At 33.4% G+C, this 19,314-nt stretch overlaps 2 protein-coding genes across 3 annotated transcripts in view; one reads left to right on the forward strand and one right to left on the reverse strand.

Annotated features, from left to right (window-relative positions):
- LOC142337957 (dynein axonemal heavy chain 5-like) overlaps window positions 1-19,314 on the reverse strand; it is a 428,573-nt gene that overhangs the window by 358,408 nt on the left and 50,851 nt on the right. The window lies entirely within an intron of this gene.
- LOC142337430 (uncharacterized) lies at window positions 6,124-18,128 on the forward strand. 2 transcript variants are annotated; one of them, XM_075386647.1, is made up of 3 exons: window positions 6,124-6,571; window positions 13,209-13,474; window positions 17,705-18,128. In XM_075386647.1, the coding sequence occupies exons 2-3, from the start codon at window positions 13,241-13,243 to the stop codon at window positions 17,951-17,953; spliced, it is 483 nt and encodes a 160-aa protein (XP_075242762.1). In that variant the 5' UTR covers window positions 6,124-6,571; window positions 13,209-13,240; the 3' UTR covers window positions 17,954-18,128. The 2 variants fall into 2 exon arrangements, with proteins under 2 accessions (XP_075242762.1, XP_075242761.1); XM_075386646.1 differs by lacking the exon at window positions 6,124-6,571 and adding an exon at window positions 11,410-11,608.

Below are 19,314 nucleotides of genomic sequence, written 5' to 3' on the forward strand. Positions count from 1 at the left end.
TATTGCATAGTAAATCATCATGCAACGATATCACACGGGGGGGGGGGGGGGGGGGGGGTTGGTGGAGGGTCATCAAATAATGGCAAATTTGCACACACTGATCTGGGTGGGGGTAATAATACTGAGGAGTCGGAATCTATTTGATTTCAACAAAGATAAACCCAAGAAAATTCTAATATCCGGTTATGAAATCAAATAAGGAAGTTGAGCAAAATATAATGGTTTATTAGATTCAAATCCAAAAAAAACATTGGGAACATTAAAATACAAAAAAGTGGTTAGATGCTATCGGAGTATGCGTAAAAGCAAAATTCAACAAATGTTGAACAAAAAATATTTTTTGGCTTCTAAGATAGATATCGGAAATTGGTTAACCTTAAGTGGAATTTCGATCTTTGGATGCCTTTATAAAGTGTCATTTAAACAATATTCTTTCATAACGAAATTATACTTAAATGATATATCTCTAAAAGAGAAACTATACCAAGTAATTTCTTCCTTCGTACACGAGATGAGTGGAGAAAAAGTGCGACTAATTAAAACGGAAACAGCACATGAATTTCACATCGAAGACGTTGTAAGAAAAAAATTTTAAAATGCAGTTTCAAATCTAAAGCTGCATTCAGCTTAAAAGTTCAATTAATTAAATACGAGTTCTCTGTGTCGTTCTTGAAAAACTGATATCTAATGTCAATGCTAATTGGATTCATATGCTTAAAAATCAATAATTGAGAAGACCCCGTCAATAAGATATCGAGGTGACCTTTTGCTGAACCCATTTTGAATTTTGAAAGTAATCTGTTCGCTTCTTGAAAGGATTACCATAACTTCTATTTTCTGTCAACGTCAACGAAAACGATTTTTTTAAGATTTATCAATGCCTTTTTTAGATTTATTTAGCCATTTCTTTCCAATAATTGATTTTGTTCGAACGTTTGTTTTTCCTGTTCTTCTTCACCTTCTCCTGATGAGTAGAGTCGGAGTGTCTCAAATAGAATTATTAATGCACAAGCTTACATGCGTGAGTACGTTATTCACCAATAATAAAACATATAAAAATTTTTTAACAAGCACAGGTTATGAAAACGGTTATACAAAACGATATTAAAAGCATAATAAAGGTTGTCAACCAGAAGGACGAAAGTTTTTTCTTTATTCCGTTGGTTACTATTGGACAAGACATTAGATTTAAAGACTCCAACACTCGTAACTGATTGATTAATCACTTGTTTTTCTCTTTAGGAATCATCAATATCGTTGCTATTTGTTTTGCAAAGGTTTCCGTATGTGCGGCCCCCAAAAAGAGTTTTGTTTGTTTCAGGATTTATTCATCGAGTGTTTACTCTAATTTTTACAACGAATGTAGATTGAAAAGGAAATGGAAAACGGTTTTTATTTTTATCCGAAACATCTTTTAAAAGAGAGTAATGGCTAATGTAGAAACTTAGAGACCACAAAGCCTCAAAAGCAACTGCGTTTTTTTAAAAAAAACTTACTTTATTAAAAAGGCTATAAGGCTATTACTAAGTCTGTTTTCCATAATAAAAGAAAAAATCTGAATGTCTAGTCAGTAGCAAGACAGCACAAAAAAATTGCTGTTTTTCCCATATGATAAAATTAAAATTGGTTCCAACTTAGTTGTTTCAGCAGATGCAGTTGTTTTGAAACGCATAAAGACTCTTATATTTACTTAAACGAATGACATCCCGGACCTTGCTCACAGTGGGTTTCAGCGCTGTACCATCGGCTTTCAATAGTAACCATTACTGAACCAGTCAAATAGAAGTGTAAATACTTCTGCCAGTCTGCCCAGAGTCAATTAAGAAACATCCCAGTCTGTCCCTCTTCTTCGCAGTATCATTTAAATTATTGGGGAACACTGCACAGAGCGTCACATCAAGAACATAGCAAGTTTTGAAAATTTCGAATGACTGACATCATGCTTAAAATTTTTAAAATGGCGATACTCTCAAAAGCTATTCTAGCTCCAACTATACCATATATTGCTGCATTTACATGTTTGCGGTGGAGTCGGCGGCGGAATGACACTAAATCTGATAAACAATCAAGCTTTTTCAATTTTCTCGGTCAAATATGTCACAAAAATCGTGAAAGATGTAAAAAATTTCAAGGGGCCTCGGCCCAATCATCGGTGAGAAAAAATGAGAGGACGGTTCAATAAAGTCCCCACCCACTTAAACCAAAAGAAAAAGTATGTTTGAACGGAAAAAAATCTTGATTAACAGATGATTGCAAACAAATTAATGAAAACGCTAATTTGTCTGTCGTTCATCATTTAAGTGCAAACCAGACTTTCTTTGAATACACTTTTTCTAATATTATCACGAAATGAAATTATCTATTTGTTTCTTTTCTGCAAGGGAAACAAATGTAGTTGGGCTTGAAGATTAATTTCCATTCATTTTGCGTTATAGGTATCAGCATTTAGCCAATTTGTTCTGAAACTCGAGCTTTGTAACATTAGTTTCACAAACGAAAAGAGCAAAGCTCGAGTTTCGTTGGGGAATTTATCAAACAAGGAGGTTCAGTAATGCGCGGAGGCACATAATGTTCCGACCCACATCAAATCCAAATCGATCCAAATATTGGTTCCACATTTTGTCAACTAGACGATTATCATTTAGTTACTATGAAACATAGCAAAAGTAAAAAAAAAAGCAACAACAGTTTTATTTTATTATTTATTATGCAAAAAGGTGCAATCATTGTCCAGACTTCTGTCGAACGGGAAAAAAAGCAGAACAACTAAAATGGAATGTGCATAAATTGCATATGCATACGCCGAGACATTTGAAATTACAGTGTTTTCACATTTTATCACAAGCTTCATACATCAAAATATTCATACAAAATTCCACCATAATAAAACTTGGTCCATAATCAAATGACCGTTGAAGACATAAACAATCAAAATTGTTCTGTTTTTGAGTCCAAAGTTAATTCTGCAAAATCTGCATAGTTACTGACGAATATTATGATAATTAAAAAAAATTTAATCGTATCCTACTATCAACTGATCCCAACTTTATAATTACTTGAAGGCACACTTAATAAGGGAAATAACTCGTTATTACTAAATGGTTTGTACAGAAATCATTATTGCGGAAAATTGAACTTCAACAATTCCTCCTTTATGCTCTGGTTATTTTGATACGAAATTCTCAATAAGATCTTTGGAGAACAATCTAAAATATTTCAAAAATGGAAAAATATAGTTTTTTTGTTGTTTTTTCATGTACACTTATTACGGTTGCAAAATATAACCAAATATATGTCCACTTCGTTTACCCCCAAGCATAATAGAAAGCGTTATCTAACTACTTTGATTGACAAAAAATGTTGAGAAAGTGACAAAAAATGGAAAGTTATTTATAATTTCTCATATTGCAAGAAATAAAGCAAAGAGCAGCGAAAAAATTCCTAGAGCATTGTTTAAAAATTTTGTCCAGTTATACATGAAGTTTAATTGAAAGGTAGCAGAATAGGGCATAGACTTGAAATTTATAACAATCGGGGGAAAAGTATTCAAGGAGAAAACCCCGTGTAGTTATTATATTGATTTCGTGAGCCCATATTGGTCAAAGAGTATTAAGGAAACAATAACTCCGAATAATTTGAGAATCACTCTATTTTTGTTTACTTCTTATCTTAAAATGATTTGTCAATTATTATATATTTTTTCGAAGATCTATGTTAATTTATTTTTTTTAACGATGGTAGCTCAATTTGGGTTCACACAGTGGAAAATAGATCAAATGAATACACAAGTTCTAAGATAATACCATTAAGAATAAGTCACAAAACTTGTTTGAGTGATTGAACTGTCGTATGTTGCCCATATTCTCAAATTAAGATCCCTAATTTGCAGATCTAATTATCAATTGATTTGACATCAAAGTTTTTGTTCTCCGATGACAACAAAGTTTTAAAAATTTTCGATGAATAAGGAAATTATGGCATTTTTTCCAAATTCATTATTTTATTTTAGTTATACGTTGCAAAAGTTTAAAATAAAATAGAAATAATTTCTGACAGGATGAAAGCTTAATTTTGAAAATTGGGCGTATTTGAAAAAAGTCAGCGCGATCGGTGAAAACTTTAGGAAAGTTCGGAATGACAAAAAATGAATCTTATCCGCTGGTGCTCACAGGTTTGTGGCTACGTAATGTTTGCGGCACGCATGCTCTGCATCGAGAGGGTGCATAACGTACTGTGGGCACAAACGGAAAAATCTCAAAAATATCTGAAAATCACTTTAAATTAGAGAGCAGTTAAATTTAAACCTCCAGATAAACTGTTTTTTCTGGAAAAATTTAGTAGAACGTTAACGCACAAATAACATTCAAATTATTGAAGGTGAAGTCAGCAGTTCTCAGTCCGATACTTCTGACAAATTTGATCAAACTTCGCAAACAAAACTCAGTTTGCAAATATTTTACGGAAAAACTGCTTTTTCAGAAAACCAGTCGAATACTATGGCAAAAAGTGTTGTGCTGATCAAATCAGTTATTATCTTCTGCGTGCGTTCAATGTTAAAAACAAAACCAATATGGTAACCAGTTTTTATACAGTTTTATAAAATGTAACAAAATGTGAATGAGAAGTACGAAAAAAATGTGTTTTTGAAGGTCAACCGAATATTCACAAAATTTTAGTTTTTACGTTAACAGTTAAACAGCAACTCAGAATCGATGAAAACAAAGGCAAATTGTGCTGATATATCTTTTAGCAAGGTTGACCAAAAATAACTTATTTTACAAAGAAACTCTTCAAAAGCGAACAAATTATTGCAAAGCAAAACCGGCCAAAATTTTTGCATCAATAGTCTGGCCAAGCAAATCGGCAAAACTTTTTCGACTGTAAAATTTATTTAATTGAGTAACGCTTGATGATTTTGAAAAACTTTAGCAAAACAGACTTTTTCACCAAAAGTTGCCTCAAATTGCGAACAAAATAAGAAAAATCAGTTAAGGGTTCACAAAGTTTAAACCCCAATAACTCTTCGAAAAGCGAAATTTAACAAATCCTCCAGTTAAAATAATTCACGCTCAATGAGATTTCTAATGATTCCGCTCATATCTTTCTTTGTAAAATATATGAACCGCTCACAAATTGATTGAACAGAAAACCCCAAATGAGCATACTGTTCCTCGTTAAAGAGGTCCTAACAAACAGCCATTTCAGTCATTTCTTTTCGCCTTTTTCGTCCGTTCAATTTCATTGTTAACTTTCCATTGGCTCAGTCTGGTATTAAAAAACTTGTTACAGTTTAAACATGAACATATCGAAAACGCTAGAAAGGACATAAAATCACTCAATTGATTAAAACAAATTCAAGACCACTAAAGCAAAAATTTGCCTTTCTTTCGTCTTATGTAATTAATTTTTCCTTGAAAACTCACTCACTGTTCAAACCTGTCATAAAACTTGTAAATTTCCCTTCGATTTAACCAAAACAAATCTGCTCAACCACATTTGCAACCGGGCAATCCTCCATACTGTTTTGAAAGATTCACAACAAGAAAGGAACGAAATCGTTATCTAGGATATAAACCACCGCGGGTTCCTGGGAAAATAAGTGCGCCCATATTTCCGTTTGAAACTGTAAAACCCGACCGGGTATTTATTTGGGCTGATCTACGGTTAAGATTCCTTTGGGAATCAATTGGGATAACCTCTGTTTTTATCAGTCTCTTTCAAACTTGGGTTTCAAACCCTACGACGGTTAAGTTTAAAGGGCGAGAATTTGCGGTGATAGCTTTCTCAGCCGGTGGTCTTTTCGAGTTTATCAAATTCTTGCCCGCAGTTTAACTTCAGTTTGAAGTACACCTACTCTGCAAACGTTCGAATAAAGCGAACTGAACTGAAACAAGAAAGTAGAAGAATTTTGACCCATTTTTTCGTTTCGAAGTGTAAGGTGGTAGGAATATTGGCCGACAGAGGGTTTAGCCGGTCGCCGACAAAAAAAGGCGAAGCATAGCCGACAGCTTCAATTCTGATTGGTCGACAAATCTGATTGGTCAAAATATTACAAATTCGTCCAACCATTTCAATCGGTGTGCGTTCGGGCTATGGGCTTAAACTCACATTTTTAGTTGTCGGCTAAGCTCCCGTCGGCCATTTCGGCCATCGCCAAAATGTAAAGTCTGAATTTAAATCTCGCACGCTTGTACAAAGTTTTCATAACATTTTGAAAATAGATACCAATACGACGCGAATTTACTCAGACGTTATTAAGAAGTGAAGTTGTAAAATTACTCGTCTTGAAATTTTAACCTTGCAACATTGCAAAATTATACCGGCGCAATTCTTTCCCTTTTTGCGTTCAAAATTCGCTACTAACGTCTTTCGTTCGGGTTCTAATAGGGTAATCTTGTGGGTATCTATCCAAATCTGGAAGGGTCCGCATTTCGGACGTAATTACTTGGTTTAGTTTCTGGAAAAACAAGACCTCCGCTTTGAGTTAAACCCCCGTGTGAAACATTAACTTCTATTTATAACTTGCAGTCCATTTTCGTAGTATCTTAATTTTACTCTATTCTTGAAACAGGTGAGTAAATTCACATTATAGAACAAAATGTTTAGGTTAGCTTAAATTTTTTTGAGTTTAGGACCACTTGACTCGAGATAATTTTTTTTGCATCTACAGTTGCACCTGAGAACGGTTATCAATTTTACTAGTTTTTCGAAAAAAATCAAATGCACGTCATTTTTCAGAACGCGTTATTTTTAGGTACTGCCAATGGCAAATTGACTTTTTTTACTATATGTAACTTGAAAGTCATTTTAGACGCTTCTCTGAAATTGAAAAACTCTTCCATCACAATATTGATGTTGAGAGGTTAAAGATCAGTCGTAAAACGTTAACTTCTACCATTCCGACAAAAATGGTAGAATAAGTTTGACAAAAAATCAATTGTACTCCCAAAAATGACAACTTGCAATGTAATTGAAAATATGCGCGTAATTTGTCCGAAAGACAAATTATGATTCAGCAGTATCCATTCATTATTTTTACTGCATAATTGTGCATGACTGGAAACTCAAACAGATCAAAATTTGAATTTTTTTAAAAAAATTTTAATTAGAATATTTAAAGCAAATTTGAATTTTTTTCGTAGAATCACGTCTGGCTAATATATTCGATTGACCAATTTTCAAAGCAGAGAATTGATTTGTAGTTTCCACAAATCTTCTACAAATCTAGAATTTTTCACTATTTGTTATTAGCGGTCGATAAATAAAAAATGGCACATAATTGTTATTCCTACTTCACTTTGTCAACACAATTACCGACATCACAAGAACAATGTTAATTTATGAGATTTCTCTTTCAGTAGGTTTTTCTTTTCTCTGTAATAATTTATTTTTTTTTTCAATTTCAAAATTTTGCTGTGATGTTTTGATGAACATTAGCAACTGAATGAAATTTGTGATTCAAGGTGTCATTAACGTCATCGAAACAGTTCTCATTCCTGGATATTAATTGATAAAGTGGAAACAATAAAACAAAAAATACTTGTAATTCCTTGGTTTATCTGCTCAATATTTTTTGAAACACTATTTTAGACAAAAAATATTAGAATTCAATTGTTTTCTGAATAGTTTTTTTTAATCAATTTCAATACCGTAATCAGTGGACATCTGATGAATTGTCAACCCGAAGTTTGCTGGCAGAGCAAAGCAGCGCTGAATCAGTCTCTAGATAATCTGTTTTGTAGGATAGCCAGTACTTTGTTCATGTCTGATCTACGGATAAGATTCCTTCAATTGGGATAACCTCTGTTTATATCAGTCTCGTTCAAACTTGGGTTTCAAACCCTACGACGGTAAAGTTTAAAGGGCTAGAATTTGCAAATTCTCGGTGATAGCTTTCTCAGGTGGTGGTCTTTTGGAGTTTATCAATTTCTTGCCCGCAGTTTAACTTAAGTTTGAAGAACACCTACTCTTTAAAAGTTCGAATAAAACGAACTGAACTAAAACAAGAAAGTAGAAGAGTTTGGAACCATTTTTTCGTTTCAAAGTGTAAGGTGGTAGGAATATTGGTCGACAAAGGGTTTAGCCGATTGCCGATAAAAAGGCGAAGCTTAGCCGACAGCTTCAATTCTGATTGGTTGACAAATCTGATTGGTCAAAATATTACTAATTCGTCCAACCATTTCAATCGATGTGCGTTCGGGCTATGGGCTTAAACTCACATTTTTAGTTGTCGGCTGACCCCCCGTTCTTCATTTTGGCCATCGACAAAATGTAAACTCAGAATTTAGATCCCGAACGCTTGTACAAAGTTTTCATAACATTTTAAAAAGAGGAACCATTACGACGCGAATTTACTCAGGCGGTATTAAGAAGTGAAATTGTAAAATTCGTCTTGAAATTTTAACCTTGCAAAAATACACCCGACCAGTTTTTTCCCTTTTTGCGTTCAAAATTTACTACTAACGTCTTTCGCTCGGGTTCTAATAGGGTAATCTTGTGGGTATCCATCCAAATCTGAAAGGGTCTGCATTTCGGCCGTAATAACTTGGTTCAGTTTCTGGAAAAACAAGACCTCCGCTTTGAGTTAATTCCCGTGTCAAACTTAAGCTTCTATTTATAAATTACACTCCACTTTCGTAGTATCCTAATTTTACTCTATTTTCAATACAGGTGAGTTAATTTACAATATAGAACAAAATATTTAGGTTCACTTGTCTTATTTTTGAGTTAGGGTCGACTTGACTAAAAAAAAGTTGAATCTACAGTTGCACCTGAGAACGGTTATAAACTAGTATTTCGAAAAAAAAATCAAATGCACGCCAATTTTCAAAACGCGTTATTTTTAGGTACTGCTAATGGCAAATTGATTTTTTTGCTATATGTAACTTGAAAGTCATTTTAGACGCTTCTCTGAAATTAAAAAACTCTTCCATCACAATATTGATGTTGAGAGGTTAGAGATCAGTCGTAAAACGTTAACTTCTACCATTCTGACAAAAATGGTAGAATAAGTTCGACAACACTGAAAAAATCACGTTTACTACCAAAAATGACAACTTGCAATGTAATTGAAACTATGCGCGTAAATTAAACAAAAGACAAATTATGGTTCGGCAGTATCCATTCATTAGTTTTACTGCATAATTTTGCATGACTGGAAACTCAAACAGATCAAAATTTGAATTTTTTAAAATAAAATTTTAATTAGAATATTTAAAGCAAATTTGAAGTTTTTTTCGTAGAACCACGTCTGGCTTATATATTCTATTTACCAGTTTTTAAAGCAGAGAATTGATTTGTATTTTCCACAAATCTTCTACAAATCTAGAAATTTTCACTATTTGTTATTAGCGGTCGATAAATAAAAAAAGGCACAAGATTGTTATTCCTACTTCATTTTGTCAACACAATTACCGACATCACAAAAACAATGTTAATTTATGAGATTTCTCTTTCACTAGCTTTTTTTTCTCTATTAGTTTTTTTTCAATTTCAAAATTTTGCTGTGATATTTTGATGAACATTAGCAACTGAATGAAATTTGTGATTTAAGGTGTCATTAACGTTATCGAAACAGTTCTCAATCCTGGATATTAATTGATAAAATGGAAACTAAAAAACAAAAAATACTTGTAATTCCTTGGTTTATCTGCTCAATATTTTCGAAACCTTATTTTAGACGAAAAATATTCGAATTCAATTGTTTTCTGAATAGTTTTTTTTATCAATTTCAATACCGTAATCAGTGGACATCTGATGAATTGTCAACGCGAAGTTTTGTCCATTCAGTGCTGAATCAGTCTCGAGACAATCTGTTTTGTAGGATAGCCTGTACTTTGTTCATGTCACAAATTACACTGTCCAGTCTTAACTTTAGCGTAACATTTACTGCAGGAAAAATATTATGTTCATCGTAACTCCTGCCAAAAAGGTTTGCTTTAGATGCGACTCGAACTCTCGCATGGGTACCTGTATTATTTAATTTGCGTATCAAGACGTAACCACTAATCTAAATGTTTTTTTCTGGTAATGGCCTAAACACTAGCTTATGTACAAAAAGTGAGTACACTACTATAGTAATGATCAGTTATAAGATACAATTGTTTGACATTATTCTGCTCAGACTTAATTTAGGTATATGAATAATTTTTAGACTATAGTTGATAAGTTTAGTCTAGGCGAACTCTATGACCTCAATATAATCTTAATGAGGCAAAACTGCACATAAAAAAATTTAAATATTTCTGGAGATGCAATGTTTCAGAACTGATTCAATTTTTGAGCTTTAAATTTGCTGGTTCAGCGCTGAAATGCTCTGAAAATCTAGTCTGGGAACAAGTTTAAATTATTTTTATTGAGAAAATTACCGGTTCAGGGTTCAATTTTGTTGGTACTTGGTTTAATTATTTCATCCAAAAATGTTGAACGCATGAACAATTGAAAGTTAGTAAAACATGTATCATGATCTCTTTCAAGTAAAAATGACAACTAATTTTCCCGCTGCTGAAACTCAAATTTTATTATCTGAGTTATCTGGGCTACCAATTACTAAATTCTAACAAATTTCTCTGCAAACAAGTTTGAGTCGAACAGCGAGTTTTTAGCTGATTCAAAATTTTGCTAAAATCACGCGTTTTGCTGAAATTATAAATATTTTGTTGAGTTTTTTCTGCGCTGACAGTGGATAAAATGTACCGTTAAAATTTTTTCAACTGAGCTAAACATTTTTTTGAAAACAATACTAAAAAAATCGCCGTACGATGATAGTGCTAATTACAACCGAAATTTTGAAAGGTCCACTTGGTAGAGATGTGAAGTTAAAAGGCAAAAAACGCATGTCGACAAGCTCAAACTGGGATTGCTATTGTGCTCAGGTAATAAATTTTCAACACGGTTGAATTTTTCAATTGCGTTCTTGCCTACGATTTCAAATTTGATGTAATTTTGTTTGAGAAATTTACAGCGAGCTCAATTTTTTCAAGTTATTATGTGGATGGAGCTTGCGCAAGAACCAATGCAATTCAAATTGTTTCTTTTTCAGCAGAATTTGTACACCAACTTGTAAGAGAACAATGAAACAACCTAATTCTTAGGACGTTCTATTCAGTTCATACATCGGATACTATTACTAAAGGAATCTAACACGATAATTGTTTAAATTCGCAAAAAATGATAACTTTTTGCACCACATTTTTTTTTGCTAAATACTATATCATAGCCAATATATGAGTGGAAGTTTCTAATCTAAGATTACAAAATCTGTTCCGCTTCAAGTTTTCGTGTCCATTTTAAGTTGATTGAACTTTTATTCTTCACTTATGATCAATCTCAGATTTTGCCGCAAATTATGAACTGACCGGCTTCAGTAGTTCCAATCGTGTGATTACCTAGACTGCAAGAATGAACCCGCTTTGTTTGTTCCGATTAAATATCTACAATTCAATTTAAGAATGTACTCGTACCACGAACTCGCTGATAAAGTTATATAATTTGTGTAACACTTATAAAATAGATATTTCAAAGATTTATTAGCCAGCCCACACTTTCAAGTTTGATTCAATCAAATTATATTTACAACTTTGGTTATTTTAATTCGCATTTTTTTCAGGTAATATCTGCTTAGATGCAATTTCTATCGCAGAACAATATAACACATCTTTTAAACAAAAATAGACAATTTTGGATAATTACTTAAAGTTTTTGAAAAGTTTAAATAGAATTCTTAGAGTACAATTGAAAACGTAAAACCAATATGAACATAAAGATTTGACGCGGATTAATTGAAACATTGCTGGACTGTAGATTGACAGACAATGTCACGACTTTATAGGCTTTCAATTGTTTTTAATCAAAATTTGTTTTTTAAAGAAAAAAAATCAAGTTGTTGTGATGAGTGGAAGTAAATCTTCAAGACCCTTTCATGATAATCCAAAATTTGCAAGAATCTGACAAGAATCTTGTACAAGTAACAGCTAGTAGGAAATGGCTCATGCCTAAAAATCAGATAGCAAAAATATGATCAAGATTCACAACCTTGCATAAACCTTGAACAAGACCTTACAGGAATCTTTCAAGATTGTTGCAAGGTTTTGAGTTTTTGAAAAATTGAATTGCGAAAAAACTATTTGCGGTTGGAGATAGAAAAAAATCCATATGAGCACTATTAACATAATATCTTCATATTTTGTTTTTAATATATAGTTCGAAAAGCCAGTTTCAAAGTGAATCAGCCCAGAGGTTAGAACCCAAAACCCTTCACCTTGGTTACCTGGGTTGCCAAGGAAGCGGTACACTATAATTCTATCAAGGCTTGCACAATCGAATTGGTATAACGAATCCCGGAACGAATTTCAAGTCTTGATCAGTACTTCTTCATTAAAATGCACGTCTTGAATTGACAAATCAGTACTGATTACGTCTTTTTTAAAGTCTTAAGAAATGTGAAGACACGTCAAGACTTGCTCAAGACTTTTCAAGTCTCAGTCAAGTCTTGAGTCAAGTCTTGACCAAGACTTGACAAGTCTTGATTATTGCGCAGTTAGTCAAAGTAAAGTTTTAAATTTTTTATAATTATTTCATTTCAAAATTAGCCAAAATTGGTTAAATTTTTTTAATGAGATATTTGCTAATCTCGCCAAGCTAGTTCTGAATTGAGCGTATACTAACTTCAGATGTCCCCGAAATTCACCCCGAAACCAAATTAATTTTCATTGGGCAAAAAAGTGGCCATTACTGGTATCTTTGCACGATATCAGATTTTATTCATTCTCTATCATGTGATCTTTGTGATATTTGTGGAAGTGCTCGTGTTGTCTACTGCTTCTTTTTTCACTTTTGATACTTTTTTTAGGCTAGCCACGGCAAGTGTCGGCCTTCTTTTTTCGTTACCTAACGAAAGCAAACTAACAATAAGAACTGTGCTCAAAACTTGACCCAAGACTTGTCAAGTCTTGGCCAAGATTTGCGCAAGACTTGTCGAGTCTTGGTCAAGACTTATGCAAGACTTGTCAAGTCTTGGCTAAGACTTTAGTCAAGACTTGTCAAGACCTGAGACTTGATTTAAGACTTAAATAGTGACATGATCAGAGCTCTGACACAGTACTGATCCACGACTTGCAATTTCACTAAATCGGTACTGATTTAGACTTGACTTTTAGTCCGGGATTGCAGTTCTGCTAAAAACTTTCAACTGTAAATTTTTATTTTAGAAATTGTAAATCACGACAAGCAACTCTCAATTATGTCTCGCGAATGGTCTAACTCAATTTGTGGATGTCTATCCAACATCCCTTGGTGTCTGGTCACGTGTTTCTGTCCATGCACTACTTCATACCTCGTGGGTTCGAGACTGGGTCTGGCCTGCATGGCTCTTTTCTCTGTTATTCTCTGGCTGCTTGCTAATGTGTGCTACATTCTAACGGGATACGCAGGAATAAAAACGGAAATCGACATCAACCCGGATAAGATCAAAGAGGTATGTTAGGGGGTCTATGCAGGTGCAACTACTGTGAAAATGGACCAGTACTGGATTCGAACCAGCATCTCTTACTTGCAAGCCTAGTGTGCTACCCAATTACACCAACTGTTCTTAAGGTTTCGAAACTGGGCATCTTTTATAACCCGTTCTCACGTCCTTTCTTGTACCTCAAGGCTTCATTTCTCTAGCCAAGTATACGTTGAACAAATAGAGCTTCTTGTCAAGCTATGTCAAGGTCATCTTAGGCACAATTTACATTAGGCTGTCCTCTCTCAACCTTCTAACAAATTATAAACAGGTATAATCAGATTAAACAGGTTATTCAATGTGATTTCGTGAAAACTGACTGAGCGTTTTCTATAAGATTAGACGCACTGTTCATTTTAAACATTTTCAAATTTTGAATTGCAGCCGAAATTAATTGAAATGACAAGATGCTGCTCTTTTATAGGCCCTCTTGTGCCAGTGACAGGCATTGTGTTTTCTTCACAAGCTCCATAAAAGGAGTAATTAGAAATAGGCTTGTTGTTCCGACCCCCACTTTAGTGGGGAGGGAGGAACTATATACTCAACTGGTTTTTTTTGTTCAGTCAATTTTGGCCGACCGATATATTCATCGTAGAGAAATGTGAGTGGTATCATTAAAAAGACCGTAGAGCGTAGAATACGGAAATAAAAAGATTTTTTCGATTTTCGTGCTTACAGGGAATTATCGAGGTTTAAAGTTTAGTGAACTTTCGACTGTTTTTGTTCACATTTTCTGTAATTTTTGCTAAAATTTGGCACAATTTCGCTAATATAATTCAATATAAGTTCATTTTTTTAGAGCCAGAGTGTTGTTGTTACTGTTAGACATAGAAGAGCGTTAGTGAATTGTTCGGTTGAAGTTTTTTTGGCTAAAATTTTTGATAAAGTTTTCAAAATTCAAACTTTTTTCATCAAAAATGGCACAAAATATGCTTTTTCGGATCACTTTGTTAAAGTTAGCCAGGTTTTGCAACCTAGAAACCCTAACACAGACTTCCTAATCTCAAAAAGAGCGCTAGTTATAATTAGCCGCCGTATGGAAGTTTTCTGGAATTATTACTTTGCCGTTTTTTGCAGATTTAACTCGATAATTATGCAAAATGCATTTTTTTTCAATATTTGAAGAATTCCACTTAACAATTGGTCTAATTCGCAAATAACTCGAACACTTCGTCGGCTTGCTGGGCGAGAAAAAAAATCAGGGAGAGGTTTGATAACGTCATGAACTCATAGAATCAGAGACTTTTTGGTTTTATTTTGATGCTGCCTTTTTTCAAAATTTTTTGCTTTTGTTTTTTTAATGTTAATTAATGACAAAATTTTTTCTTCACGGCTCTATTAATGACAGCTCCAATTTACGTAAATTTGAGGCCAAATGTAGATATTGTTGGTTTTCAGAAAACCAAAGAATTTTATGGCTTTGAGGAAGAGTTTTAGTAAAACTTAACTGAATTCTTGTCTTTTGCCTTCAATTGTCGTTTTCTGGCAGTCTGATTTTTAAGTTTAATCACTCAAAGATCAAAATTTCTTCCTCAAGAGACGCAAGTGAATTTTTTCTTTTCATTTGGCTGTTACCTAATGTGTCTTATGTTATTGAATGCATTTCTTCTAAAGAAGTTTCTGTGATTTTTCGAACTTGTCAATTTTTTTATATTATTTTAGTCAACTTTTTGCTTATTCTCAGTAAGTATAGGTCAACCCTTCCTCCTTATAGAATAAAACTAAACTTGTGGCCGATTGTTTGAACAGAAGGCTTTCTTGCTTTTGTTCCTAGGAGTTTTCATACAAAATTTTCTGATTTTTGTGCATAATTGCTAATTTCTGCTGTTGTTTTAGTTTTTTTTGTAAGTTGTCACATTATTTAACAATCTAACTCAAAAAAACTTCAAAACATTTGAAACTGAACTTAATTTTTGTTTTCATAACATATGGTTTGAAGGGCTGCGACACCGTTCTCGTCCAGAATTTGGTAGTTTTTTTTGCCCTTTATTTGTTGTTAATTTTTGTTGTCATATGCCAAATTTTGTGTAATTAAAGGTCTCAGTGGCCAACTCTAGATAAACAAGTGAACTTAAGAAAATGATTTGGTAAATTACTGATGGCGGTGTTGACTTTTGAATTAAATTTCTAGAAAAAAAATATTCTTCAACTTATCCCTTTTGTTCTGGTTTGCGGTTTTTTTTCGTATTTTACATTGTTGTATCATTTTCGTAAATTAGCCTCATTATTTAGAGCTCTTTTTAATATTTTGTTGAATCAAACAATGATTTTTCTGTTTTTTAATTTTTTTAAATGATTTCTCCAGGGCTTAGACAATTTGAGTCCGAAGAATTTTGTGAAGTTTAGATACTTTTCAGTTTTTGTGGTTCTTTTTGTTGTCATTTTGTGATAGATGTTTTACAAAAAGATGTTATGATGATCAAAGGACACGCAAAGAAAAGAGGTTATATTCTCGCAGCTAATATCTTACGGTTAATTGCGGTTAAATTTAATGGCTTCAAAACTGTGGTTTCGTAAGGTTGTTTGTGATACTTATTAGTTCAGTTTGTATTTAATGTTATTTTATAGTCTAATGATTTAGTCTTGTTAATGACAGTCGCAATTAGTTTTCCAAGTAGTTGCAAGAAAAACTGTCTACTCTTTTACTCGAAAGCTTTTGTTGGCTATGAATTTTGAAAACATTTGTTTTTAATAAAAAAAGAGATAGAGTTTTGAGATCTGCCAATTTTGTTTCTGTTAAATTGTAGCTCAGCATCTCTAAATACAATTCACATCAATTCTCTTCTGAAATACAATTCGCTCTTCATAACAGTTTTATTTTCCTCATATGGTCTTCTTGGAACAACCAGTTTCAATAAAACCAATTTTTGTGATTTTTTTCTAATTTGCCCCTTTTAGTAGATTTTTGTTTTCTTTTCACAGTATCTCATTAATGAGCGTCATTTGACTTACAAATGTTGTCACCTCCAAAAAATGCAAGCGAATATTTTTATGGTTTTTAGTGATCAGCTTAATATTCAATTGATTGAGGGGACATCGTTTTCGTGCAAATTTTTTGTTTTTGCCTGTATTTGTCGTTCTTTTTGTAGTCGTATGACATATCCTGGATAATGAAAAGCCTCAGTCGATCTCTATTGAGGTATAAAAGATTTTTCAATGATTTCATTTTATGCGTAATGTTTCTAATCAGTTCGAAATTATTTTTTTTTAAAAAAAACAATGTTTTAATAAATTTCTGCCGCTTATGCTCATTTCTAGCCAACTTGTTGCCAAGTCGCATTGAGGAAAAGTCCCATAATTTGTTCCAAAAGTACCGGTTAATCTTCTTAGTATATATTTTATCTGATGTTATTTTGATTTGGTTATTAGTGGTTTTCAAAAAATGGACAAGGAGTTTTGGTCGTAATTAATTTTTGTAACTATTTGATTTTTATTGCCGTTATTTCTGGTAGTCATATTATGATAGCCACAGGTCTCATAGGCCCTCTACTGTATATTTTTAAATCTTTTAGTAGTTTGCTCAACGATATGTTGATATCTTAATTTTTTTATCTCTTCCTCATTTGGTAGACAATTAAGTGAGCGGGGTCGGAACTTAATGTAGATGAGCGGGGTCGGAACTTACTGTGCGATCGCACATTACCGAGGTCTCCTTGTTTATTTCAGCGTTATTAGGATTGAGATAAGTACTTAAACCAAATTTAACTATCATATTTCTTCTTGTCGGCAAACTCGAGCGACGCAGATACATTCTATGGAAATATGCGATGCTCGGTTCTTTGAAACCATAAATTGCCCATTACAAGTTTTATTCAACTTCAATTGAATTGCACTCCTATTGTAGAAATCCCGACAACCATAAAAAAATGTATACAATTAACAGACTGGTTAACTAATAACAATTAGTGTATTGGTTTCCACGATCGTTCCGAGATCGCGCGACAAATTTTATACATAAAAAAATCTACCGTTATTGTTCATGTGAGTCAGAACAAGTATACACAAACAAAAACCGACTAATGTCTGAGAAAAGGCCCTCGATCGACGAGCGGAGTAATTTATTTCAATGGGGCTGTAGCCTAGATAAACTTTTACGGGCGCAAAAAAGCCCACTAAGGAGGGTTTCGAACCCACAAACTCCGGCGCAATAGACTGAAAAACTATCCAATTACGCAATCTTAATAGACTGTAACTTTTTAGCTGAAGTGGGAAGACTTCAAAAACGACACTTGGGGGGCAATAATAGCAATTGCCGACATTCTATGCCTCTTTTTCTTGCTTCTGTTCGTGTTTGTGGTGTACAGAATGAGAGTTAATATGCGAAAGATTTACGATCTGGAGGGGGGATGTTGCAGCGACTGTATCTGCGGGTGTTGCTGCTGGCCGCTGTCGTTGTGCCAGATGAAAAATCATATTGACGAAGAAGGGATAACGGTTACCCGGGCTTAGAAAAAATGAACCCGATTAACCTCGAGAGTTATCGATGTGGATGCTTGAAGCTCTTTTGATATACTTTCTTTAAGTTAACGGATGTGCCCCCCGTCCCCACCCACACCTTCTTCGCTTCCCTTCAAAAGTGTTTGTTTTGGAACTGATTTTGTTTTCCTCGGATTTAGAAAAATTGATAAAGTCCTTATGAAACTATTTTCTTAAAGATCAAAAATTACAAAATTTATCAAGTAGATTTTCATAGTCCATTTTAGTGAGGGGGCGGGGGGGGGGGGTTAGTATAAAACTTTACAATTGCTCGTACAGCCAAACTTTAAAAAAGAAAACTTTAGTGTATTATCCTTGGAAAAAGCTGAAACGAAAACTTTAAAGCTAAATACATTAGATCGCTTGTTCCTTTTAATGACGAATTATATACTTGCATTCGAAGATTTAAATTGAGATGTATTTTCGTAGATAATTAAAAGCATATAATTTTGAACCCCAATAATGATGTTGCTAGATTATTTGATGTTGCAATATTACTGTAAATTGATCAACTGATAAAAGAAATTCTGTTTTATATAAGTTGATACCATTTTGCATGGCGGAGTTAATTTAATTTTTTGTAAACTTTGTTTTGAAACTTTTTATTTAGTTCAGCGGATGGCTTTTATTCAACTTCGAGATAGAATAAAAATGTTTGCCTCAAACTCAGATTTATCAAAGACTGATAATTTATTCAAATGCCATGAAACTTAACGGGTATTATAATTTGAAAACAAATGTGAAAAATAGTAAATATCTAACTTTTAAAGTACGTCTTAATGAATTGATTTGAATAAATTACAAGGGAATAGTGATAAGCTGTTGGTTTTTAATTATTGAACAATTTTGACTGTTTTGCCAAGATTTTAAGAACAATTATATGTGGTATTCATGGTCTTTTAGGTATTCAACTTTCCTAACAAATTATGAACTTCCCGATAATGATAAAACTTGTCTGATAAAAAAAGATCGGAAGATTGAATGTTCGCACACTTAATGAAAACAGCAATTTTGTTCACTTGAAGTCTTTGTCCACAGAAGTCTCTTGGACAGGCTCTAGTCGAACTCGGACGGTTATCTCGCTAGAGTTTTAAGGGATAGTAGCATTTTATTAGAGCAACTACTAGCTCGTCATGTTGATTCTAAGTCAAAACATTGTAGTGAGAGTAAAATTTGGGGGCTTTCTGTTTTGCGATCCCACAATCTCGTGATTGATTGCAATACTGTGCTCTCCACTGAACCAACTGGTCCACATTACGGGAGTCTTATTATGATCTCTTATATTGAGCTATCATTTCAAGCTCCATCTCATGGTCAAAACTTTCTTACTAGAG

This window comes from Convolutriloba macropyga, chromosome 4, assembly GCF_964194025.1.
Source record: "Convolutriloba macropyga chromosome 4, txConMacr16.3, whole genome shotgun sequence".
Lineage (NCBI taxonomy): Eukaryota > Metazoa > Xenacoelomorpha > Acoela > Convolutidae > Convolutriloba > Convolutriloba macropyga.

What these genes read in the sequence shown, in the direction of transcription:
- LOC142337430 (XM_075386647.1), top strand. Translation starts at nt 13,241, where the DNA reads ATGTCTCGCGAATGGTCTAACTCAATTTGTGGATGTCTATCCAACATC. An exon ending in ACCCGGATAAGATCAAAGAG is followed by an intron (nt 13,475 to 17,704) that starts GTATGTTAGGGG and finishes GTAACTTTTTAG; the next exon opens with CTGAAGTGGGAAGACTTCAA.